This window comes from Carassius gibelio, chromosome B2, assembly GCF_023724105.1.
Source record: "Carassius gibelio isolate Cgi1373 ecotype wild population from Czech Republic chromosome B2, carGib1.2-hapl.c, whole genome shotgun sequence".
Taxonomy (NCBI): Eukaryota; Metazoa; Chordata; class Actinopteri; order Cypriniformes; family Cyprinidae; genus Carassius; species Carassius gibelio.
Window position 1 is genome coordinate 17,610,803 of NC_068397.1, and position 26,847 is coordinate 17,637,649.

Consider the following 26,847-nt stretch of genomic DNA (forward strand, 5'->3'; position numbering starts at 1 on the left):
AGCATACTGTGATTTTTGGGATTTTGTAAGCACACTTAATAATAATAATAAGAGATACATGCTTGAATATTTGTTGTTTGATGTTGAATACTTACAGTCTAACATCTCTGTATTAACTCTCAGAGATAAACTGCTGTCTATTTAAGCATCAGTTGATATTGGTTTGTCCCACTCTCAGAGCTTATTATAACATTCTGATTTTATAAGAAGTATGCAACTGCTAATGATTTTATTCAGATGACAAAGCATACAGGTTTTTTATCATTCCTGAAATGTATTGATTTACAAGTTCATTACATCAAGGCTGTTCAAATCTAATAAGTAGTCAAATTTGTTCAGTGTGAAAATAATGGCTGTAAATGTGTGATTTTCTAAAAGATTCTATATATATATATATTCCAATGGATTCAATGTTGGTAGAACAGTTTTAATGCACTCTCGTGCTCCATAAACCACTCTTCCAAGATCCTTTGGGAGACAATATCTTGTGTGTGACAAAGATCAAATGCCAGCATGAGCGCGGTCTTCGTCACCTTGTCCTGTGATCTCTGTGCACATCCGGTGTGTTTGGTGTATGATATGCAAATACACCAGTGTTGCTATTTATAAATCAGTTTGGTATTAACTTACAGCATTTGTGCATCCATTGTAAATCCCCTCCCCCAAAAAATCACTTGGAAAAATAAAAATAAAATGTATTTTTTTTTGGAAGAAATTCTTTATTATTCATGATCTCTTCTTGCATTATACATGTGCTCCTAATTTTCCTTCAGCCTTTCCAGGAGTCTCTCTTCTAATTAAGGTGTAAAACCTTAAATCATAGGAGGTGTGAGAATACATATTCAGACAAACTAATCACCAAGCCTTGCTCGGAAAAAGCAGATTTGCTCATCACCAGTGCTTTTTTCCAACCTTTAAATAGTTACTGACATTCTAAAAATTCAAATGCACTTTATTCACACATTAACTGTGAAACCGAAAGAAGATTGCAAGTAAGTCTAATAAAATGGCCACAGTGTACTTTATTAAATGAATTTGGTACTCTTGTGTTGCATTAGAATCAAATAAAAATTTACAAAAATCCAATATGTACAAAAATGTAACGTTCTTTTTGTTTTTACTCTTCAATTTACAATAAAATCAGATAACAGATTTGATGCATTTTACGCACTTCAGACTTTCATCACACGATACAACTTACTTAAGAGACCAATAATAAACATTTTTTTGTTGTTGTTGTTTTTTGCTTTTTTTATGTCATTTATTACATCACATACACCACACTAGTTTTATCTGTATAATGTCATATGTAACTGCCGATCTCTAGTTAATAGACACCCTTCACAACCAGGACTCAAGAGAGGAATGTTCTTTTACACATGTACATTTGCATACATTTATTTACAGTTAAGTAGCCTTTTGCAAGTCACTACGGAACGTCGGTTGTAACTGAAATACCAGTGAAGTCTGTACATAATTTCTGAACGCTGAACTGAACGCCACCGAGTTCATTCAATAACTGTGCTTGTAATAATCTCGTGCTTTATAAATATCCGCCGATTATCATTTATCTAAATGTCTTTTTTTTTTACCCCCGTGTATAGAATTCTATCCAAGTATTTATGTCTACATGTGAGGGAGGATCAATTTGTTTATTCAACAAAAGAAAGCATCTCTAACGAATAATAAAAAGTTATTCGGTGTTTGCTAACTGATTCAGAATGCTTACTATCTTGTTACAGTAACGGCCCGTGACCCCTGACTGATCTGGGTTGTCATTATGATTGTTTGTCTGCCTATGCTATTTTATTTCAGTCTGCTTTCTTCTGCTTGCAGTATAAGCCCTGTTGAAAAAAAACAAATCAGAATTTGCTGGTTATTTTTTAAAGCAAGGCTGCTGGTTTAAGCTGGCTATGAGTTGGTTTAAGCTTGTCATGTGCTGGTCCTTTGCAACTAACATGAGCTCCTGCTCAGGACCAGCTCAAACCAGCAGCCATGCTTTAAAACATACCTAATCATCGTGTTTTTTTTTTTTTTTTACAGGGAGCACAGTATGTATGCTTATCAATAATGTAACGTCATCACACTAGCATGACCACAATAATATGCATGATTAAAACTAAACCAAAAGAAAAAAAACAGAAAATATCACTGATAATGAATCCACAAAATGCAAGCGTTGTTTAAGGCAAATAAAACCGAAGCAGCTTGCATGAATTGAATGTTGTCCTGCTGAAATAAGTCCTGCTTTTGAACTCTGCTTTACTGATGTACCGGTAAGAAACAGAGCAGTCTTCATCTCCTCCGCTCATTCACCGGAACTCCATCGCAATAAATTCCTTCATATCAGACACATCAACTACTGGAGCTAGAGAGTGGTCTGTTTAAAGTACCGCTTTGAGGTAGGTTACAGGTATGAAGTTTTTCCAGAGCGAAGAAATGGCTGACTATGAAATCTCTAGGTTTATTGATAAAAACCCAGATAGAAAAATAGAACTAGAAGTGCAAAATAAAGATACATAGTTGAGCTGTAACGTTATGATTAGCTTAATGTTATGACGCAGGTCTACCTATGCACGTAAACTGCGTGAATAGCTTTTACTTGATACGTGTTGGGCTAAATTCCTATCCCCTGCCTCATAATTATTACAGTGGATATTAAAATTCACACTCTCGGTTTTCTAAATAAATGTTAAAGGTCTTATTGTAAGCAAATCATCCACGTGTTTTTTTTTTTTTTTTCATGACCTCGTCGTTTTCCATTGAAAACGACTGACTTCTCTCTTGTGAGGTATGCAGGACTTCTCCAATCATTTTGACTAATAGTATTATCATTAATAATCTGGAGAATGTGCCATCAAAATCGGCTAAAAATCAGCATCTCTGAATATCTACACAGCCTTTTGTGCAAAGGCCTTGATTCATTCTGCATGTGCTGAATGCATCACATTGTTGAATGTTTTAAATTTATGTCATATTTCAACATTAAAACAATTATTGAGGCCTTGCACCTTATAACGAAGAATGTCACCAAAACTCACAGACACAGCAAGTGTTGCCATTAGGATGCTCCTCTTAATCAAATGAACCAAAACGCAGTGTGCTTGGGGTATCACTGATATAAAAATAGCATGGTATTTATGGGAAAGCTAAAAAAGGTAGGATGCTTTTGAAAATGATGGATACGTAATATCGCAGAGGTGTGCGAAACATCACTCGACTTCCTTCAAAAATGGTCTTGTGTAGGTGGTGCAGCAGTTTTAAATCTGAAAATTGCCTAATTAGTGTGCTAACACAAGTTTTTTTGTGCTCTGACTACAGGAGACTCTTTTTGAGGGCTGTTTGGAAAATTTTGCCAAGAGACAAAGTATCATCATCATCCATCACACAGAGAAATTAAAGTATAAGACACATTTGGGAAAAAAATGCTGACGAGAGAGGAAAGTAGCAAAATAGCTAAAATATACAGGTCTACGTAGATTCATACGATCTCATCTAAATATATATTTTTTTCTGTTCTATTTTCTTTTTTTATTTGCAACACAATTAGGATCTTCATCTGCAAATGTGCAGATTGCTGCAGGCTAAAACAACTATCATTTCAGTTCATTGCCACCAATGGTAGGACGTTTCAACACCTTAGGAGTGTTTCAAAGCTACAAATTACAGTTCAGGTATGACCAACTGAAGCAAAACAAATCTCTCCACACAGTTAAATGGCATTAAGCAAAATAATGTGCACCTTAAAATCAACCATTTTGTAAGACACATTTAAAATCCATCAACAACCAAAGAAGAAAACCAAAGAAAATAGAGTATAAAAACGTTACACATAAAAAATTTTTTCCCACACTTTCAAAATCGCAAACTATCCACAACAGGCACATCTAGCTTCTGTCGCAGTAATATTTCACCTTGTCTCTCAACGTAAGTGGAAAGAAATTCTTCACAGGCTCCTTCCTGTGACGAGTTTTGTGCTTGTTTTCTATTTCTTTTTTTACTTTTCTGCCAGCACCTCCACGTATCCTTCGGATATTTGACATTAAGACACATAGAAGCACTTGCAACTGAACGGAAAGTTTAAAACTCCAACACTTTCGTATATAAAGGATGCTTCTGAATGATTTAAAGATACAGTGCTCTTTTAGGCAGATGTGATTTGTTGAACCATAGGGCCCGTAGCGTCATTCGGAGATCATTAGTAAGTCTGCATTCTGTCGCAGACTACATATCCCTAACACTTTGATTTGAAGACCACGAGTTGGAAATTGAAGAGTCTGATGGAGAAAGTCTTCATCACACTGCAGAGTTTGGAATAGTACACTTCGCCGGCTTTCCCGATGTGTTGAGAAATGACCCTGTTTATTTTCTATTTGTGCGCCTTTAACTTATTTTACTGTACAAATACAGACACGCCAAAACTTGTCCCAACCTAGAAGAACACTGTATCTTTAACCTAGAAGATGAAGTGCATCCAGGTTCTGTCGAGTACAGTTTGGCGGACACTGTGTGAACTGTGATGTACTTTGCCCCCCACTTTGCTGTGAACCAAACAGTTCCTTGTCAGCCCACAGCAATGAGGTGAATGAGGCCGGATCGCCAAAGGGAGCTGCCAGGAAGCATTTTCTTGGCCTATTGTCTTCTCCCAAAGAAGAAAATGAGTGTGTGTTCTCCCTGTTTTGTTGTCCCAAGTGGCTTGGACTCTTGTGATAATCGCATACTTTCTTTTTTCTTTGTACAGGATTCAAGTAGATGGTTGAAATGCTGCCCTGTTTATATATACAGTATGTGGTCGAGCCACAGTTCAGCGTGGAGTCAGTGTGAGTGTAGCATTTGGCACTGGTACAGAACTGCTGATGAAACACTACTAATAGATTACAGCACGGATAAACAGATAATCAGTCTAGTCATCCATTTTTTTATTTGTGTACCATCAACGTGATATTTGGACCACTGTTTCTCCAGTGCGATGGATAGTCGGTTGGTTTGTGTGCACTGGATGCTTGGTTTCAAAGGGAAAGGTCTTTGTTTTGCATTTGCTGTAAGAGACAAACTATGAAGTGTTCTGGATGTCCTCTTGGAGACGTCGGATCGAGGATCAACTCTGGGACTGAAGATCTGTACAACACTGAGAAGGACTGAGGGGTTCATGGTCTATATCAGCCAGTGCAATGACTTTTAGAAACCCAGATATTCCCTGACAAGACAGAAGTAATAAAAAATAAAAGAACGGCTTAGAAAAGATTGATTATTTCATTTGTCCACAAATATGTTGCGCCTATATTTGCTTGTCCATGACAATCAACATCATGGCTAGATGCTATGTATGCAAGGAACATTATTGCCACAGTCCTGCTGTTTATTTCAGTGGACAGTAATGTGTTAATGTTTGTGTGTTTCCACAGCGCAGGCTACAAGGTGGTCTCGTACTCCAGATGCTCTTGAACCAATGTGTCGTCTTTATATTGGAGGCGCGGCGGGGTTGGGGACGAGTCGATGGCCAGGATGGCTTTACGTATACTCCTGTCTAGTACGTGCCTCTCCCAGGCAGGGTAGCGGTTCCTGCACAAGTCTATTTTGATGACTGTCTCCTCCAGACGTGGGGCACGGGAGGAAGGTGTGGAGGGTGCGGTGGGCCTCACCTGAAAGACGGGCACACAACCGTCCCTCTCACTGTACTTGGCCTCACGGTCAGCGTCCCTGGCTAGTGTACCCCCGCGGTTGGAGCGCAGAGAGTTGGTGGCGCCCTCTGGGGGCAGCGCGAAGGTAGCAGTAGGGTCCTCTAGCTGGACCAGGCTGGCCGAGCGGCCAAAGCGCGGCCCATTGGGATGGAAGAAAGCGTAGTACATGAGCATAAAGACGATGCCAGTGAAGAAGCTGGAGAAGATGACGCACAGAGCGGGCACGGCAAAGGCATCTGTGCTGGGTGGTGAGCGGTACAGGTACCACAGCGCGCTCAGGGCTGTGTTCTCTAGCAGGATCATGAAGTAGTAGATGAAGAGACGGCAGCGGGTGTGTCCCTCCTTCACGTTAAACCAACTGAAGATGTAGATGATTCCCACTACCATGTCAAAGACGATCTCCTCCCATTTCGTGATGCAGAATTCGGTCTCGCAGTGTACGATCCAGAAGGTCATGATGCACCAGTGCAGCACGATGAAGATGCCGAAATAGAGCTGAAACACGGAGGCGAAGAGAGCAAAGGTCACTACGCGAGCGGCGATAGTAAAGAAGTGCCAGCAGAACTGGATGATGACGGCAAGGTAGCTGATGGGCTTCTTGTCATCGCGGGAATCACGCAAGGCTTTCTGGTAGGAAGCCAGAGCCCAGGCCAGTGACACCAGAGAAGCAGCTGCTGTCATCCCTGAAATAAAAGGAGAGAAGAATGGGTTATAGTTGAACATCATAATCCTAAGTATCCCTATCAATCAACTCAAGAAATATGAGCACATAGAGAACTACACAAAGTATTTATGTGCAGTATGTAAAGAAAATGTGAAATTATTTAGTGATTTATTTAACTGACACACACCAGCTCCTATAATTCAATTTATGAAAAAAAAAATATGTTGGATGTGTTGAGAAATTACCCTGTTTATTTTCTATTTGTGCGCCTTTAACTTACAGTATTTTTCTGTACCAATACAGACACAACATAACTTGACCCAACCTACAGTAGAAGAACTGTATCTTTAACCTAGAAGATGAAGTGCATCCAGGTTCTGTCGAGTGTAGTTTGCTGGACACTGTGTGAACTGTGATGGACTTTGCCCCCCACTTTGCTGTGAACCAAACAGTTCTCCCAAAGAAGAAAATTAGTCTGTGTTCTCCCTGTTTTGCAGCTATTTTCAAACCTTTTTTCGTTGGTATATATATATATATTTATTAATATATATTTCTGTTTCACTAACAAAATTTTTTTAAACAATGCCAGAGTAGAACATCATCTGAGTCAATAAATCAACGATCCATTCATAAATTATTTATAAATCAATCAGCCAATATGAACAAATTGTTTGAATTAATAGTTCAATGAATCACCCATTAATTACTTTATTTTCATACAGGTGCATCTCAATAAATTAGAATGTAGTGGTAAAGTTTATGTCAGTAATTCGACTCAAATGTGAAACTTATGTAATTTAAGTTAAGTAGTTTAAGTCTTTGGTTCTTTTAATTGTGATGATTTTGACTCACATTTAACAAAAACCCACCAATTCACTATCTCAACAAATAAGAATACTTCATAAGGCCAATAAAAAAATTTTTTTGTGAATTGTTGGCCTTCTAGAAAGTATCTTAATTTAATGTACATGTACTAAACACTTGGTAGGGGCTCCTTTTGCTTTAATTACTGCCTCAATTCAGCATGGCATGTCATCAGTTTGTTGCACTGCTGAGGTGGTATGGAAGCTCAGGTTTCTTTTGCCTTCAACTCATCTGCATTTTTTGGTCTCTTGTTTCTCATTTTCCTCTTGACAATAGCGCATAGATTCTCTATAGGGTTCAGGTCTGGGGAGTTTGCTGGCCAGACAAGCACACCAACACCATGGTCATTTAACCAAATTTTGGAGCTTTCGGCTGTGTGGGCAGGTGCCAAATCCTGCTGGAAAATGAAATCAGCATCTTCAAAAAGCTGGTCAGCAGAAGGAAGCATGAAGTGCTCCAAATCATCACAGACTGTGGAAACTTAACACTGGACTTCAAAGCAACTTGGGCTATGAGCTTTGTCACCCTTCCTTCAGGCTCCAGGACCTTGGAATGAAATACAAATAAAAATACAAAACTTGCTCTCATCTGAAAAGAGGACCACTGGGCACCAGTCCAGTTCTTCTTCTCCTTAGCTCAGGTAAGACGCCACTGATGTTGTATGTGGTTCAGGAGTGGCATAACAAGAGCAATACGACAACTGTAGCCAAATTCCTTGACACGTCTGTATGCCTTGACCCCAGCCTCAGTCCATTCCTTGTGAAGTTCACTCAAATTCTTTAATCAATTTTGCTTGACAATCCTCAAAAGGCTGCGGTTCTCCTGGTTGGTTGTGCATCTTTTTCTTCCACACTTTTTTCTTCCACTCAACTTTCTGTTAACATGCTTGGATACAGCACTCTGTGAATAGCCAGCTTCTTTGGCAATGAACGTTTGTGGCTTACCCTCCTTGTGACGGGTGTCAATGACTGTCTTCTGGACAACTGTCAGATCAGCAGTCTTCCCCATGATTGTGTAGCCAAGTGAACCAAACTGAGAGAGCATTTTGAAGGCTCTGGAAACCTTTGCAGGTGTTTTGAGTTGATTAGCTGATTGGCATGTCACCATATTCTAATTTGTTGAGATCGTGAATTGGTGGGTTTTTGTTAAATGTGAGCCAAAATCATCACAATTAAAAGAACCAAAGACTTAAACTACTTCAGTTTGTGTGCATTGAATTTATTTAATACACAAGTTTCACAATTTGAGTTGAATTACGGAAATAAAGTACTGAGACATATTGTTTACAACTAACAATTTATCAAATGTTAGTGTAGTCTTTTACCAAGGAGAAAGAAACCAAGTCATTGAACAGCTTGAAATTAAACATGAAATGTGTTGTGTAAACCAAGTAAATATATAAATGTAAATATAACTTGTAAGTAGAATATTTTTGCAATTTTGAATGTTCCCAAAAGAAACATTCTTTGCTCTTCTGTGCATTTCCTGTTAACCATCTGTAATGTAAATATAGCTTGATATGTGAAGCACTTTTTGCCCAGATACAATAGGATGCTGGTTTTCAACACAGAATAGGAAGTGCTCACCAAGGCATGCAAATGCATTTATCTCGTTACTACATCTTTATGTATTCGTGACTCTGGAGAATACAGTCGGAAGTGGGCTAATGGAGTAGCTTGACCGTGGAATTGTGCGTCAATGGCTGACACTTCTGTGCGTATCACATCCAGCCCTATAATGAATGCGATTTCATATCTAGACCCTCTAGTGAATCACACCACACCAAGGTTTACAAGCTCCAGTCCTAATCAAAGCTGATAAATGGTGACTCCAGAGATGTGATTCATTTTGATGAATCTTGTTTTATTTCTTCTTCAGGGAAAACAGCCTCTGTGGAATTTTGCTTAACAGCACCTTTCCACATTTATGACTCACTGACCCATGAGTGAGATGTTATCCATCATGTTGTCCAAAAAACTTGCTTGTGCTTAATGGAGGAGGCTTAACAAGCCTTCTGCATCAGATGGAGTACAGTAAAGCAGCCAGCAGTGACTACAGGTGCGTGAAGCCCATCTTTACCGCTGTGACACACTGTTCTTGTGAAGCTGGCAGCTATTGTTATGTGCTCAAGCTGCTGGAGTGATCAGTTTCTTGTGAGTGAGTGAGACAGAATACAAAGATTACACACACTGTCCAGTCTATCATCAATATCAAGTTTAATGCTGACACTGAGATAAAAGATTAATATAGTAAAACTGTCTAAACAAGGTCAGCAGCACCAAAAAGAGGATAGTTAACCCAAAATGAAAAATTCTGTCATCATTTACCCATATGTTGTTCTAAAAATGTCTGAAATTCTTCTGTGGAACAAAAAATATGTTTTGAACATACAAGTACATGTCTGGACCCCATTGATGTGTTCTGAAGAAGAAATAAAGTCATTCAGATTTGGAAAGGGCATGACATGAATAAATGATGACAGAAAATAAACATTATTGAGTGAACTATCCCTGTAACATAATTCTTTTTGTGAAATATTTTGAAAAATAAAATAAATTTACCTTTTAAATAAATGTAATTTGGTTGGATATTCTGTTATATAATGCAAAGACATGGTTTAAATATGCAAATACATTTTGGGGTGATTGCACTTTGCCTGTTTTACCATAATTGTGATGCTCTTCAAAATACACTAACACTGATGTTTCTTTTCTTTTCTTTACTTTTTTTTTCTTTTCTTTTACTTATATTTAGCAAGGACACATTTATAATGTTGCCAAAGATTTCTATATCAAATAAATGCAGTTTATTTAAAATATTCATCAAAGAATCTTGATAATAAGAGGAAATTTTCTTGTCACCAAATTATCATATTCTAATGATTTCTGAAGGATCTTGTGAAATGGAGAAATCCAGCTTTAGCATCACAGGAATACATTTTACATTTTAAAATACGTTAAACAGAAAAGCTGTTGTTTTAAATTCTAATAATATATTTCACAATATTTCCGTTTTAATCAAATACAGAGTTGGTGAGCATAAGAGATTTTTTTATTTTAAACATAAAAAATACACAAATTGTAAAAAAAAAAAAAAAAAAAATCTTGAAAATAAGTTAATGCAAGGAGAACCAAACATGTCGACATAAATTTAGAAAAATACTTGTATGCAGGTGAACCTAATCTAATTTTTATTTAATGTTTCTCAGTGAATGATGAATTAAAATGTTTAGCAGTCATGAAATATTATGTTGTCTCTGTTATCATCTGTAGTTCCAGACAGGCAGCATATGGCTGGCTCTCTCACATATTAAACCTGAAACATCTCTCTGAAACGTTTCTCGGGTCAGAAAAAAAGACTAATAAATCTGACATTCTCACTGAACTGAACTATTCTATCTATCTACCAAGACAGACTTTGAATTCATTAGTTCCCTCATTAATTCTAAATGAATACCAAGTGTAAATATTCTCATATTTACCTCTCTGTTTGAAATTCCTACCAACACATATCAAGACATACAATACACAGATTTCAGAATAATGTCCTTTTTATCGCCCTTCTGTATAAAGTTGTAGTGCAAGCTGAGGAGAGGTTAAGATAACAGGAAGCTTCAGTGCCAATCAGTTCCTTTCAAACGGCATCAGTAAAAATGCTAAATCTCACGTTCCTAAGATAACACCATGGCCATGAATAATAGAACGAGTCCTCATGTGAAATGATGAATGTGCAAAGATGGATTAATTTGTGTCCAAATAAAGGTGAGTATTATCTTCATTTCACAGAGGCTGCAAGCCCACCGCTCGTCAAAAGCCGTGACAGACAGATATGCCATTTCTCTGCCATCTGTATTCAGATGAGCTGTGCATTATGGACACTCTACACCAAACAAAGCAGACAATCAAGGGTGAAGATATTCATTGATAGCATTGCATAAGAGAGCACATTCATAACAGAGAATGCACACCCAGGGCATCTATTTTTATTAGTCTGAAGAGCGATTAAAAGCTCAGAATCTTATCTGTTGAATTGACTGTGTGATGTTGACACCCCCGGAACGATTGGCGAGCAGTGGTCACATCCTCTGTGGAGGACTGCGAGTCTTCACAACAGTAAACACACACCAGTTAGAAGACTGTAGTCCAGATCTGGACCCAAGATTTGAATCAATACAGATAGTGAATAATTTCTCATAAACTAAGATATTTATAAAAGATAACATTATTTCTCCTCGTGGAACAGATTAGCCGTGTTTACACAGCTGAATCTGAAGCAAGCCAAGACAAACTATTCTGCTACAATTTCATTTATAGTGAATTACATTAAAATATTCTCTTCGAATTTGTGTCTCAAAAGCAGATACTCTACAAAGCAGTAGTATTTCCCAATTCTTAATCTTCATTTTTTTTTTTACAAGGTACTGGTTCTCAACCTAAATATTTGAATCAGGTGATTCTAAATGCCCCAAAAATGTGTGATTAAGCAAGGATGCATTAAATTGGTTAACAGTGACAGCATCAGGCTTGCAAAAAGGCAGACAATTTGTGTTTTTTATTATTTTGGAAACAAACGTTGGGAATTTTCAGACATGTTCCACCCTTTTGCAACCCTACAGAAGATTTCAAATAAATGCTGTTTTTGAACTTTCTATTTTGAACTTTCCATGTACGATCATGAGAAAAATGTATCCCAGTTTCCACAAAAATATTCAGCAGCTCAGATCAGAACACTGACAATAAGAAATTAAAATGATTTCTGAAGGGTCATGTGACACTTAAAGACTGAACTAATGATGCTGAAAATTCTGATTTGCCATCACAGAAATGAATAACATTTTTAAATATATTAAAATACCAGAGTTATTTAAAAGTAAATCTATCTCTCTAGTGTTTGTTTATTCTGTGAGTTTTTTTCCAATAGCTTATTTACGTGTTTAACCCACTTAGATTAAATCTGGCCCATTAGTAGCTAGAGAGAGCTGAGGGGGTGTAATGACTACTTTGCAAAGTGGGGTAATTAACTGACAGAGGCCAGGCTATAATTCTTATTCTCTGGGCTATCTGGCCTGCGGCTTGGCTCCGATGCTCTCTACGACAGTGAAGGTGCATGTATTCCTCCCTCCCTTGAATCCTGCGCACGTGCAGCGCATCCTGAGGAGACGGTCGCCACGGGAACCTGCCACGGTCCAGTGTGCGAAGCTGTAAGAGCAGCAGCAGTGACGTAATGCTCCCCTTGCTGCTCCTGCTCACGAGGGCTGCAGTAATTTGGAGAGGGGAGGAGGGCATAGACAGTGTTTGTGTGACTGGTGTGTGTTTGTTGGGTGTGTAGTAGCAGCAGGGTTATGCAAACCACAGCATCACTGCAGTATCTTTTTCATCTACTTCTACAGGCCCATCAGATCAATTAACATTAAGGGAATAGTTTACCAAAAAAATATATATAAATAAATCTATTGTATGTAGGGTTGCCACCTGTCCGTATCAAATCAATACGGGACGCGATTTGTCCTGTAATTTACAAAGGCCAAGGATTTTGCAGGCAGGATAATACTAATAACAATTAAAATGAAATAAATTTCATAAAAAGTATTGGGGAAGCTCATTTGTGTGTGATTGCATTTTGACGTCTTTGTTTCCATAGCAACGGAGTCTCCAGAACATGCGACGTTAAGGCTCTTGCACAAGGAACGCAGCATGCGGTAAACCTGCGTGGCTCACATCCGCCTGGCCTGCCCTTTGAACACAAGAGGCTCTCCAGATGTAGGGCTGAATGGGAAAGTCACTGAAAGTCAATGGGTCTGTCCAGTAACAAATGATGAACGCGCAGTTTGCAGAGAAGCATTTCAGTTGCTCACGGTGGACTGACTTAAAGTGATAGTTCACCCTAAACACCCACAAGTTATTCCAAACCTGAAATGGGGAAGTCATGGCCTAGTGGTTAGAGAGTTTGCCTCCTAACCCTAGGGTTGTGGGTTTGAATCTTGGGCTTGCAATACCACGACTTAGGTGCCCTTGAGCAAGGCATCAAACCCCCAACTGCTTCCTGGGTGCCGCAGCATAAATGGCTTCCTTCTGCTCCGGGTGTTGACAGTGTGTGTGTGTGTTCACTGCTCTGTGTGTGTGCACTTTGGATGGGTTAAATGCAGGGCATGAATTCTGAGTATGGGTCACCATACTAGGCTGAATATCACATCACGTTAAATAATTTATTTCTTCTGTTGAACATAAAAGAAGATAATTTGAAGAATGTGGGTAACCAAACTGTTTCCGGTCCCCAATAACTCCAATTGTATATTTTCTCCCTACTATGGAAGTTACTGGGCACAAGCAGCTGTTTTGTTACCCACATTCTTCTTTTGCGTTCAACAGAAGAAAGAACTTCATGCAGGTTAAGAACAACCTGAGTAATTTCTGACTGAATTTTTATTTTTGGGTGAACCATACCTTTAAAGTGACAGACACATCCAAGCTTCTTAAAGGGGGGGTGAAATGCTCGTTTTCACTCAATATCCTGTTAATCTTGAGTACCTATAGAGTAGTACTGCATCCTTCATAACTCCAAAAAGTCTTTAGTTTTATTATATTCATAAGAGAAAGATAGTCTGTAACGATTTTTCCCGGAAAAACACGAGCGCCTGGAGGCGTGACGTGTGGGCGGAGCTAAAAAATCACAAGCGCCAGTAGGCTTTTGCGTTGAAAGCGTTTGGAAGCTGTGACATTATCGTGAGGACAAAAACATCATCCAAAACAAACCATGGCTAACAGTCAGATTCAGCCGTTTATTTATGATCCAGAATCAGATCCAGAGGCTGAAACTGAACAAGAGCAGCAGCAGCAACGACTCGCTCCGAGCAGGGCTCGAACCCGGGTCTCTGGCATGGGAGGGGACGCACTAACAAGGAGGCAGAGATATTTGAAGCAGTTTTACTCACCGCCTGCAGTTCCAACACACGATCGTGACCCTTTTTCGTTGGGACTGCATTATCCTTAAGAAATAAACGATATGCAAATCCGTCGTCAAACTGGGCCTTGTTTGTAAAACAAAGCATCTTCAAAATGCAGGGAACAAACACAAACACTTGCACAACTCCGTTGATGCTCTGTAAAAATAAACTCCATCCACTGGTCCCTTAATGCTGTTTTTTCTTTGGTAATCTGTGCAGGGTTGTCTTGCCCTGGCAACCAAAAACACACTTCTTTTGTGACATTTTGCGACGCTCTCGCTCTGATCAGTGATTGTCTGTGCTCAGCCTCTCATTGCTCTGCTATATGGGAGCGTGCGCTCTTCCGGCAGACGTACCCTAAGGACCCACACTCAAAAAAATGATTTTTCACATTTGTTCACTTTACCTGAACAATTCATGTTGAATTAATGCCATTTTGGCTATTTTTCAGTTCAACATGATTGTGTCATGTTAAACTGACTTAAACCTGTGACTCATTGGTTTAACATAAAGTTTTCATTTTGAAAGAACATGTTTCAATCAAGTACCTCAAAATAAGTTTTACACTTCCCATCATGCTTTGCACAGGACTGGATATGGGGAGAGAAAATGTTGAAATAAAGTGTTATTTTATGCAGTTTTTAGTAAAATGTGATAATAAGGAGACTTTTTCATGTCTAATGCTCTATTATATGGGCATTTTAAAAGACTTTATATTAGTGTATTTTGTGCGAGTTACCGTTGTGGTGAAGTGTGGAGCTTGTGGTTGGGTTGAGGACCTGCCAAGTTAGCTAAAATTATAAAAATAGGGAAGTTGCGGCCCAATGGTTAGAGTTGAACTGGCAATCGAAAAGTTGTGAGTTCAAGTCCCGGGCCGGCAGGAATTGTGGGTGGGGGGAGGGCATGTACAGTGCTCTCTCCACCTTCAATACCACGACTTAGGTGCCCTTGAGCAAGGCATCGAACCCCCAACTGCTCCCCGGGTACCGCAGCATAAATGGCTGCCCACTGCTCCGGGTGTGTGCTCACAGTGTGTGTGTGTGTGTGTTCACTGCTCTGTGTGTGTGCACTTCGGATGGGTTAAATGCAGAGCGCAAATTCTGAGTATGGGTCACCATACTTGGCTGAATGTCACGTCACTTTCACTTTTGTCACTTTCAATTACAACAATAAAGGTTTGAAAATGTAACATGTTTTGTCCATTTATTCAATAGAATTAAGAAAATGTAAGGTGCTTATATAAAGCAAGTAACAATAAGTTATTGAAAATGAGTAAAGTTTATGTATTATACAAGCTTAAATCACAGTTCATCAGTTTTCATATATTGTATTTAATTCATTTACGTTAACTGAACATGAAAAGGTGAAGCTTAAACAAATATTAACTTTTGCGTTGGATTTATGTGATTACATTGGATGGAAAATTGACATCTAATTGAATTAAATAAGTTTTAGCTTTTGGGGTTAAATATTTTTTTGAGTGCATGTAAGGAAATTCCGCTCCATCTAACGTCACACAGAGCCATACTCGAAAAAAACTTTCCGAAACTTGTGGCAAACCGGAAGGAGTATTTTTGGAACAGAAATTCTCCTTCGAACGTACAACTTAATTTTTGAAACTTTGTCCATGTTTAGCATGGGAATCCAACTCTTTAACAGTGTAAAAAACTCAGTATGCATGAAATAGCATTCCACCCCCCCCCCTTTAAGATATCTGCATTATTGTTTCTTTTAAATGTGGATAATCTGAAGGTGGCAACCCTAATTGTATGGCTTTAAAAAAAATCTCAAATATAGTGTATATTTTATGGAACTACTTGCTTTTATAGTGTTTTTTGGTCCTTAAAGAGCTGCATGCATTTCTGTTGGCACATTTAAATGGTTTGAATACCAATGCTGATTTGACAAAAATGTTACAATTGTACCTGATTGCCATTAAATCAGAAATGAAAAGAAAAAAAGAAAACTTGCCTATAAAATGTGTTTTTGCACCCAACAATGGGGACACATTTGTGTTTATGGCATACAGACAAAAATGATTGAAATGTGAAGAATAGTTGCAGCTGAGAACAAAACAGTCCACTGGGTGTATGTTATGATCAAGGCTTTCTCCTTTGCTGAAGTGTTGCAGGAAATGGTTATGGCTGAGTGGCCCATTATTTATGTGAGCAGCTAGAGAGATTTTATTTCTGGCAGGGGTCCAAAGAGAAGCCACGTAAGGGAAAAATAGTGAGAAAAGATACTGCTTAACTGACTGACAGCATCTTTTACTGTGACAATTACTGATAAAGTTAGGGAGGATGCATCTGCAGAGAGAATGAGAGACAGCCTGAGTCAGAGAAAAGCAAAAATCAAATGTGTCCTACATTTCACCACAGCGCGTCTGCCATCAAATGGAACCCGAGTTGTTTCGTCTATTTAGAAGCCTTTTGAATTATGACTGTGCTGCTGGGTTAAATTTTTACACTTTGCTCAATGTTGTTTTTGACTTGTAAGCGTAAGTGCGACAAATCTCAAAGGAAATTCTCTGATGAAAGAGTTTGGAGCATCAGACGGCTCTCCGCTCTGCTCTACCAAACACCACGAGCAAAACTGCCTCCAGACCGGCCCCCACTGTCACACGGAGCAGACGCTTAGATCCTCACGCTTAAAAAAAAGAAGATATTCGCAGCTCTGTTGCATTAGGAGCCCGGGACCCCTGCTTTCATAAATCATTTCTCGGCCTTGATGGGAGGAAATCCTGACAGTCCCTGGGCACTTTTGTTTATGGAAGATTATGAAGAACAGAAGACAGCACATAAAGGTCCTGAAGCTTTAACTGCTAGACGGGGCTCTGCAATCCACGGAGCACAAAAGCACAAATCAACAGATTGCCCATTTATGAACCGCTCTGGTAACATGACCATTTTTTATGAGTGTTGGTTAATGGGGGCTGGCTGAAAGGTCACCACAATGTCAAACTCAAGGTTTTAAAGTGTCCCATAAATATACCCTAGTGTTCTTAGTAACAATAAGAAAAATTCAGCTCTTTGAAACTACAAAACCCAGTCTTCTACTTCTTATCCAATAACCGCCCACTTATACAGTAAGAGACTGATATGTAAAGCAAGTTTGTTGAGTTAAAATGGCATTTAAGCAACCGATGATACCAGATAATAGGCAATCTAACATTGACAAACATTGAGTGAGTGCACAAGTGAAAACAACTGATTTACTTCTAAATGTAACAACTGCTGACTCTTTAATCAAAGTATATACAATCCTTTACTTGGATATCTAGTTTAACTAACACCATCTGCCTCTTTTGAAGATTTGTCTAGCATTACCTTATCAACCCGGCTTTGTTTCCAATTAGATTGATGAAAAGCTTATAAAAACAACATAACTTGTTGCTTATTTAATAGTCTGATGCATCGTTGGAGAAATTAGCTAGTCACAACTCTTCTACTAATGAATCATGATGAGATCATGATATCAAAATTGAGATTAAATTAATTGCTGTTAATAACATACATGGCATCTGATGGCTTTATTGCTATTTTTGTATTCTAGTTTTTGGGTCCACATGTTAACTAACAATAAAGTATGCTTCTAACCACATGTCGAGAGCATTAGATCTATACGTTAGTGACTTTGTTTGAGAATGTTTGAAATGTTCATTGGAACTATGGTTTTGGGAAACACTGAATTGTAAGTATATGTAGGTGATGACAGAAATTGCGAACATAATTGGCTAATGATGCTTTTTGGAAACGTATCCTTAATGTAAGAATGTGACCTTGATTTTGGAATATTTTTGTATACTATAAGTAACGAACCAGGGAATTAGGATTGGTTAGCATTGTAAAGGTAGTTACTGCTGGTAGAAAGGACAATCAAATCTAGACTTTCAGAAAAAAAATGCATTAATTGCACATGTAAGTGTATAACAACTAACGATAATTCCTACCTTACAAGTAGTAATACAGTATGTACCCTTACGGTACTACTAAGAAAGATGTCCCTCTGAGGGTGCTGCCCCAGTTATGAACTGTTGTGCCCCTAATGGTACAGTTCTTTTTGCATTTTTGTCTGAGATTGTAACCATATATTCTAAAGAAATGGAGATATTCCACTATGTGGTAGATGTTTTTAGTGAATATTTTGTGTGTGTGGGGGTTGTGGGGAGGACTGTCTGCTGCCTTTGACACCACAGCCCAGAAGAGTTAAAACGTACTCGGTTACGAACGTAACCTCGGTTCCCTGAGATACGGAACGAGTACTGCGTATGGGAAAAGCTCCTTTTTTCCTCGATACTGAAGCCTTTTTTCAATAACGCAGTGCAACTGCACTGCCATTGGTTTAATCTGTAAACTTTTTTAAACCAATGACAGCGCTGCGTAGCTGCGCGAGCCTGTGGCGATGCAGCGCGCCAAAGCCCGCCAGAATGGGCGGGGCGAATGGCTATATAAGCAGGCAATCGCCAGAGGAAATCAGGTCATACGACTGAAGCGACGACACTGAACCCGCAGCCTCGTGGCACGGCATATAACGCAGTACTCGTTCCGTATCTCAGGGAACCGAGGTTACGTTCGTAACCGAGTACGTTCCCTTTCGATACTTCACTCATACTGCGTATGGGGAACGAATTCAACCGCGCCGTGCCACGGTAGGGAACGACAAGACTTAACTTGAACACCCTGGGGTCCAGAGGATAAGTGAGAGGGCCGGAGCCATCGAACCCTTGACGCTACACTGCTGAGAGGGAGCTAGCTCCCTGGAGGTGGTATGATGACAGAGTCTGCTAGAGGCTGTCGTATCAAACCGAAAGAACCCGAGCATGCAAGGTCGGGATATCCAAGTTATAGAACCTGACAAAAGTGGACGGCGAGGACCAGCCGGCCGCCTCACAGATGTCCTTGATAGAGACACCACTAGACCAGGCCCATGAAGAGGCCATCCCTCTAGTAGAGTGGGCTCTAACTCCTATGGGGCACTCAAGGCCCATAGAGGAGTAACATAGAGCGATAGCTTCAACTATCCAACGCGAGAGGCGTTGCTTTGAGACCGAAGACCCTTTGGTGCGGTCACCAAAGCAGACAAAAAGCTGGTCAGATTGCCTGAACGGCTGAGACCGCTCAATGTAAATTCTCAAAGCCCTCACTGGGCAGAGTAAATCCAGCTCCCGCTCACCTGACAACGGAGGCAGAGCTGAGAGGGAAATTACCTGTGCTCTGAATGGCGTCGAGAGCACTTTAGGTACGTAGCCATGCCTGGGTTTTAAAATGACCTTAGAGTCATTGGGCCCAAACTCAAGGCATGCAGGGCTCACCGAGAGGGCCTGCAAATCGCCAACACGCTTGACCGATGCTAGAGCAAGTAGCAGAGCGGTTTTGAGCGTTAGGGGCCGAAGGTCAGCTGACCGCAGCGGTTCAAAGGGAGGTCCTTTGAGTGCTCCAAGGACCGTGTGAAGGTCCCAAGTGGGAACGGTAAGAGGGCGTGGGGGCTTCAACCGCCTAGCACCTCTCAGGAAATGCACAATGAGGCTGTGTCGACCCACTGATTGGCCAGCAATAGGAGCATGAAATGCTGCAATGGCTGCTACGTACACTTTGAGTGTGGAAGGGGTGAGACCCTTTTCTAGACGCTCCTGGAGAAATGACAGTATCGGAGATACATCACACTCAACAGGGTCTTTGTTTTGTGCTAAGCACCAGTCAACAAAGACTGACCATTTTTGGGCATAGAGGCGTCTTGTAGACGGGGCTCTTGCCTGAGCAATGGTGTGTAGTACGTCCCCGGGGAGGCTCAGAGGCTCCCATCGAGGGACCATACATGCAGAGCCCAGAGTTCTGGCTGTGGATGCCAGATTGTCCTGTTCGCCTGAGAGAGGAGGTCCCGCCTCAGGGGGATCGGCCATGGGGCTTTCATGGAAAGCCTGAAAAGCTCCGAGGACCAAACTTGGGTCCTCCAGAGTGGGGCCACTAGGAGGACTCTGTGTCTGTCTTCCCTGACTCGTCTGATGACCTGAGGGATCAGAGCAATCGGGGGGAAAGCATAAAGAAGGAGGCTGGGCCAGTTGTGGGCCAGTGCATCTGTTTCCTTTGAAAAATAAGTTGGGCAATGAGAGTTGCTTTCTGAGGCGAAGAGGTCGACCTCTGCCTTCCCGAAAATCTCCCAGATTTTGAGAACTGTCTGGGGATGGAGCATCCACTCGTCCGAGGGGACATTGCTCCGTGAAAGCATGTCTGCTCCCAGATTCGTCTTGCCAGGTATGTGTGTCGCCTTGAGCGATCGCAACCTGGGTAATGCCCATTCCAAGAGGCGCTTTGCCAGTGCGCAGAGGCGGCTGGACGAAAGGCCGCCTTGGTGATTTATGTAGGACACCACTGTCATGCTGTCCGACTGGACTAGGATGTGGCGCCCTTCCAAGATTGCCTGAAAGGATTGAAGGGCTCGTTCCACTGCCAGCATCTCGAGGCAGTTGATATGAAGATGGCTTTCTTCGTGCGACCACGAGCCGAAGGCTGGTCTGCCCTCGCACAGAGCACCCCAACCCAGGTTGGACGCATCTGTTGAGAGTACCGTCCTTCTGGAAACCGCCTGTAGGGGTACTCCACGACTGAACCAAACAGGGTTCATCCAAGGCTCCAGGGCTGCTAGACAGGCCTGGTTGACCCTGATGCGAAAGCGGCCGTGCCGCCAAGCATGAGGTGGGACCCGGAGTTTCAGCCAGTACTGCAAGGGCCGCATTCGTAGGAGGCCGAGCTGTAAAACTGGGGAGGCGGAAGCCATCAGCCCTAGCATCCTCTGAAAGAACTTCAGAGGGAAACAGGCTTTGTTCTTGACAGAGGCCGCGAGCTGCTGAAGTACAAGAGCGCGCTCTGGTGATATGACCGCCCTCATATTGACGGAGTCGAAAACTGCTCCCAGGAACGTAATACGTTGGCTGGGGAGCAGTGAGCTCTTGGCGAAATTGACCCTGAGTCCTAGGCACTGTAAGTGGCTCAGGAGCATGGATCTGTTGTGGTCTAGCTCGGTTCGTGACTGGGCTAGAATGAGCCAGTCGTCGAGATAGTTCAGAATGCGAATTCCCATCTGTCTCAGAGGGGAGAGCGCCTCGTTCATGCACTTCGTGAAAGTGCGGGGAGCTAGAGACAGCCCAAAGGGAAGGACTGTATATTGGTAAGCCACACCCTCGAACGCGAACCTCAAGAATCGTCTGTGATGGGGGGCTATCTGGATGTGAAAGTAAGCATCTTTCAGGTCCAGCGAGAAGAACCAGTCCTCGGGGCAAATCTGCGTGAGGATCTGCTTCAGTGTCAACATCTTGAACTTCCGTTTCATGAGGGAAAGGTTCAGATGTCTGAGGTCTAAGATGGGTCTGAGACCGCCATCTTTCTTGGGGACAAGGAAATAACGGCTGTAGAACCCCGACCCGCTGTCTGAGGGAGGAACTATCTCTATGGCTCCCTTCCTTAACAGCGTCATCACTTCGGTGCGGAGGACCTGAGCATCGTCCGGCTCTACCGAGGTGGGAATCACTCCGCGAAAACGCGGGGGTCTTCGGGCGAACTGCAGTGAGTATCCGTGTTTTATTATCCCCAACACCCACTTGGACACTCCGGGGATGGCCTGCCAGGCCTCGGCCCGCGTGACAAGGGGCTGGATAGTGTCGGATGGCAGACCGCTGATCAGGGGCCTGAACACCGACGAGTGTGGAAGAGGAAAAGTGCTCTCTTTTTGAAAATGTGAAATATTTATTGTGTTCGCCATAACAACGGCGCTTTGCGTGGACGCAACAACAGTGGGCCCAGGTCGCACAGCAGACAGGCGAGAGAGCTTCTGGGGTGGTCCGGCCGCAGCGGGACTTTGCCCCTTCCTCTTTCTTCCCCAACGATCAGGAGGATTTAGAGGGCATCGGGTCCAGCACAATCCTTTGCCGGGGGCCCTGACGTCTAGGCGGTTTAGCGCGCCTAGTGGGGCGAGCTGGGTGCTGCTCCTTAGGGGGTGCCGCCTGGGGGGTAGAAGGGGCAGGTTTGCTCTGGTGCTGAGTCGGCGCAGTCCTGGGGCGACTCGGGGCAGAGGTGGAGCGCTTGGGCAGGAAGTGTCGCATGGCTTGGGACGACTTCTGTGCTGCAGTGAAGCGTTCTGTAAACCCTTCTACCGCTGGTCCGAAGAGGCCGCATGGAGAGACTGGGGCATCGAGAAAGGCCACTTTGTCGCTCTCCTTAATCTCTGTTAGGTTGAGCCAGAGGTGGCGCTCCAGCACAACCAGGTTGGCCATGGATCGTCCGATGGCCTGGGCCGTGGCTTTCGTGGCGCGCAGAGCCAAATCAGTGGCGCTGCGGAGGTCACGGAAAGCAGGTTCACTACAGCTAGACTCATCCAGGGAACGGAGAAGCTTTGCCTGGAACACCTGCAATATGGCCATGGTGTGCAGAGATGAAGCGGCTTGGCCCGCAGAAGTGTAGGCCCTGCCAGCCATGGCAGAGGTCGTCCTGCAGGGCTTGGAAGGAAGGGCTCTCTTATTTTTCCACCCCACAGCCGCGGGGGGACAGAGGTGAGCAGCCTCAGGGAAGAATGGGGCAGGTCGCTGGCGGGGGGCCTGGCGGCGTCCTGGCAGGTACCACTCGTCCAGCCTGCTGCGTGTCGGCTCTTCAGGGGGGGCCCACTCCAAATGGAGTTCCTCAACAGCCTTGGAGAGGATGCGGAGAAGCTCGGCATCCATCCCAGCTCTGGCGTCGATGGGCTCCAGTGACGGCAGGTGGGTGGGGTCAGAATCGCCGGCCCAGTCCTCCGTTTCAGAAGCCGCGAGTGACATGGAGTCGTCAAGCGGCTCGTCCTCCGATCCGCCAAAAGAGACGAGGTCGCTCGCTTCAGCCGAGGGACGCTGCTCTGGGCGTGAGAAGAGGACAGGGGACGGCTCTCTCATTGGAGAGGGTGAGGCATGCGGGCGCTGAGCCGGCGTGAGCTCACCCAAATCCGGGCGCTGGGCCCCTCTTCCCCGCTGTCTTTTCCTGGCCGGCTCGCGGGAGGAAAAAGACGGGAGGGCGCGAGGGGCGGGATTACTTTCATTAAAGAAAGCAATCCGCGAGCGCAGAGAGGCGAGACTCATGCTTTCACAAAAGCAGCATGAAGTCTCAGTGAGTGCAGCCTCAGCATGGGGCTTACCCAGGCAGAAAACACACTCACCATGGCCGTCGTCCTCATGCAGAGGGGCTCTGCATGTGCCACAGCTGTGGCGCGGCATGGCCGTCGCCGTTAAAACGGCGTTAGAAACGCTCTTTTAGAGCGGTGAAAACCGCTGGAAAAAGCTCTTTTAGGATCGCCGGATGGCGGCAGGAGATCGCTGAGAAGCGGCCGGAAGCGGGAAGCGGGCGGCCCGAGATCGGCGCTGAGAGCGGCTGTCTGCGAGTACGCCGGCGCTGCAGGCGGTCGGCGGTCTCAGCTGGTCCGCTGCGGTGCCTCTTCGACGGCGAGAGCTCGTTCCAGGCGAAGGCGTTCAGCAGAGATCCAACGAAGTGAAGTCGTCGCTGAAGGAGTAAGATCTGATTTCCTCTGGCGATTGCCTGCTTATATAGCCATTCGCCCCGCCCATTCTGGCGGGCTTTGGCGCGCTGCATCGCCACAGGCTCGCGCAGCTACGCAGCGCTGTCATTGGTTTAAAAAAGTTTACAGATTAAACCAATGGCAGTGCAGTTGCACTGCGTTATTGAAAAAAGGCTTCAGTATCGAGGAAAAAAGGAGCTTTTCCCATACGCAGTATGAGTGAAGTATCGAAAGGGAACTGTGAAGACTGTTTAGGACTGTGAGTGATTCTGTCATATCATATGTCAGCAAAGTAGCTATCATTAAAATCAATGGGAATGCTGACAGATAATTTTTTCCCAGGTATTATAGACTTGCTTGCATCAGACAGTGTCTATAGGTTTTAAAACATCAAGTGATAAAGAGTATAAAAAAGGTGAACAAATCTGGATTTTTATGAGTTGCTAATCAGTGCTAGTTCTATCCTCTAACTATCCTAGCTGTATAATTTGCACAGTCGGTTTAAAGACTGGCATTTCGTTAATTAAATGCTTACTTTTGGCAAAACTCTTGAAAAAGCACTCCGCCTCACTCTCTCACAGCAGGCTTTTATGTTCAGTGGCAGTTGAGTTTTTCTCACTCTCCATCACTCAATATGAGTTGCATATAGTGAAGGATGGCAGTAAACTTGGGAGTTCTCTCTCCAAAGTATGTCCTACCCTCACCTTTACAAAGATGTATGGCAGCTGCACCATTATGATAGTATCCAAAAAGAACACAACATGTTTTGGGGGATCTCTGTTGAAAAAGACTGTAAGCCAGGTGGGTAGCTTTTCTCCTAGCCCCACAAAATTGTTATGTTGGTCTGTTTTGCTGGTTTTAAAAGACAATTTATACACTTATCAACTGGTCAGGTTGGATAACCAGCTGTTAAACCAGCTTACAACCAGTTCTGCCAGATTGGGACACCAGCTAAACGAGCACAAAGCATCTTAACTAGGGCAAGAGATGAGCTAAACCAGTTCTAAGCTAGCTAGCTAAGACCAGCAAACCACCTTAGGCTGGTTTTCAGCACACACCCCAACACCTGCAGTGGTAACACTTCAACACATAGGTTAAACTGTCACAATCACTTCATTATTTACAATTAGTGTGCAGTGTACAGGTTTGACTAGAATCAGCAAAGCCTCACAGGAAATTTGTTTATTTTATGAGTTATAAGTTTAGGGGCGAGGTGAGTCCTTTATATGAATTCCAACGAATTTGCCATCTTATAAAATATATTGTTCACAAATCACATGAATTCATACGAGTGAGGTTATACGAATTTGCCACCTTGTCAAATATGTACAAATTGCCATGAGATAGGATTGAAATCAACTATTCAGGGCTTATATATTTGTCAAGTTATGTTTGTAATGAAATCTAGTGTTTTACAGGAGTTTCTGCGAGGGTTATGTTTATGAGTAGGGGTTCACTTGAAGTGTGGTTACATTAGAGATATAAGTCAGTGAAATTTTGTGGGCAAAAAAGATAAACAGTGCATAAGATATATGAAGCACAGCTCTCACAGAAGTCACTTTCAAACCAAGCAGCAAATCTGTGTGGGGAACTCCTGAACATGGAGATTCCTATTGACATGACTGGATTTCAGAGAGCAAAGGTAAATGTATCTGCCCCTTTAGGTAATCTAAAAACACTGGAAGTCCATAAGATGTTCGAGTGTGCTTGTGTTGTGTTACCTTGAACAGCCAGGAGTTTGTGAGTCTGTATGATGATACAGAGCTGGAGCACCAGCTGGGGTGCGCTCTCCAAAAAAGTGGCCAGTAGGTGGAGCATGCTGACGTCAGCGTACTCGTACACCATCCTCCAGTGGAACCTCCAGCGGTCATTCTCTCCGCTCTGCCTGCTCCTGATGCCCAGATAGATGGTGTGGAAGTACCTGTGCGAGACACAAAGAAAGCCCTTTATGTTGGTCTCCGTGCTGTTTTGTAAACACGATCTGCTGTGGATGGACCGTTTTGAACTGCTGATGAGTTATATTATTTCATCTCAAAATGATTCAACCAAAAATGGAACATTATTTCATTGTAATATGAATAGTTAAATACTGAATCCTTTATAATGTATTCAGACACTTTCCACTAATAGGACACAAAATTGCATCTTTGTCGTTTTTATTTCATCTTTAACAAATAAACGGTGAAAGAAGGTGTTAACTGTTAACTGTTAACACTAAAGGAAGTGAAATTATATATTTTAATGTTTTTGTTATGTTTTACTTTCTTTTTATATTTTAAAATGAGAAACGTTTAGTTTTAGTTAGTGAAGTTTTTACCACAGTTAAAAGAATATTACTTCAACAGACTGAGAAAAGTTGAGTAGATTAACATCTCTTATGTGGGACAGGCCAATATTTCCATTTTAACACGGGACTACAGACATGCGATGTATTTAATAAAAGCTACCCTTTATGCCAGATAACGTACTCTATCTAGTTCTCACAACAAAAACACGAGACGTGTGTCTGCAACGCTTTTAAAAAAGCCATGGGACACCAAAGTGTTCTGTATAAATGGAAAGTGCCTGTAACTATTACATTTAAAGAAAATAAAGAAACTAAATTATTAAAGGTCTTGTGAGTGAATCTTGGTGAGAACCTCTGCGGTTGGAATACAGAGCTCTTCATTTGCTTGTAATAAAGTGAAACAGCTCCTATATATCTATATTTACCTTTCTAATCTTCCTCCTATGATTCAAAAGTAAATTTTAATCTTTTAATGTGCACCTTTGCAGTAAGGTAAAGAATACAGGTAAGCTAAAAGTTATTCTTCATTATACATTATACCCTCAAATAGTATATATACAGACATTTAACAAAGAAACCAAAAGTGAATCTATAATATTTAAAACGCTATTACTATATTCACATGTGATAACTTGGGTCTTAAGACAATTGGATTTAGCTTGCTGTACTGAAAGAATTTCTCATAGGCCTACTTACTAAAAATCTTTGCTGCAAACACTAATTGGTCAATTTGTAATCAAATCTATATTTTATGGTACCAACTTGACAAGCTGCATGCGGCAATAATCTCAATCAAATTCACTTTTTAAAGGTCTTGCTCACAAAAAGGTGGGGAATCTGTAGGAATTGCTGTGGCAACACTAGGCTCTTTGCAACA

General features: G+C 42.1%; 1 protein-coding gene across 1 annotated transcript in view; it reads right to left on the reverse strand.

Moving 5' to 3' along the window:
* Positions 1 to 1,002: 1,002 nt before the first annotated feature.
* Positions 1,003 to 26,847, reverse strand: part of xkr4 (XK related 4) — a 66,826-nt gene continuing 40,981 nt past the window's right edge. The window contains exons 2-3 of the mRNA XM_052549178.1: positions 25,405 to 25,604; positions 1,003 to 6,364 (exon numbers count right to left, since the gene is read on the reverse strand). Of these exons, the coding sequence (XP_052405138.1) occupies positions 5,412 to 6,364; positions 25,405 to 25,604 (1,153 nt within the window). The 3' untranslated portion in view covers positions 1,003 to 5,411. The remainder of the gene's footprint in view (positions 6,365 to 25,404; positions 25,605 to 26,847) is intronic.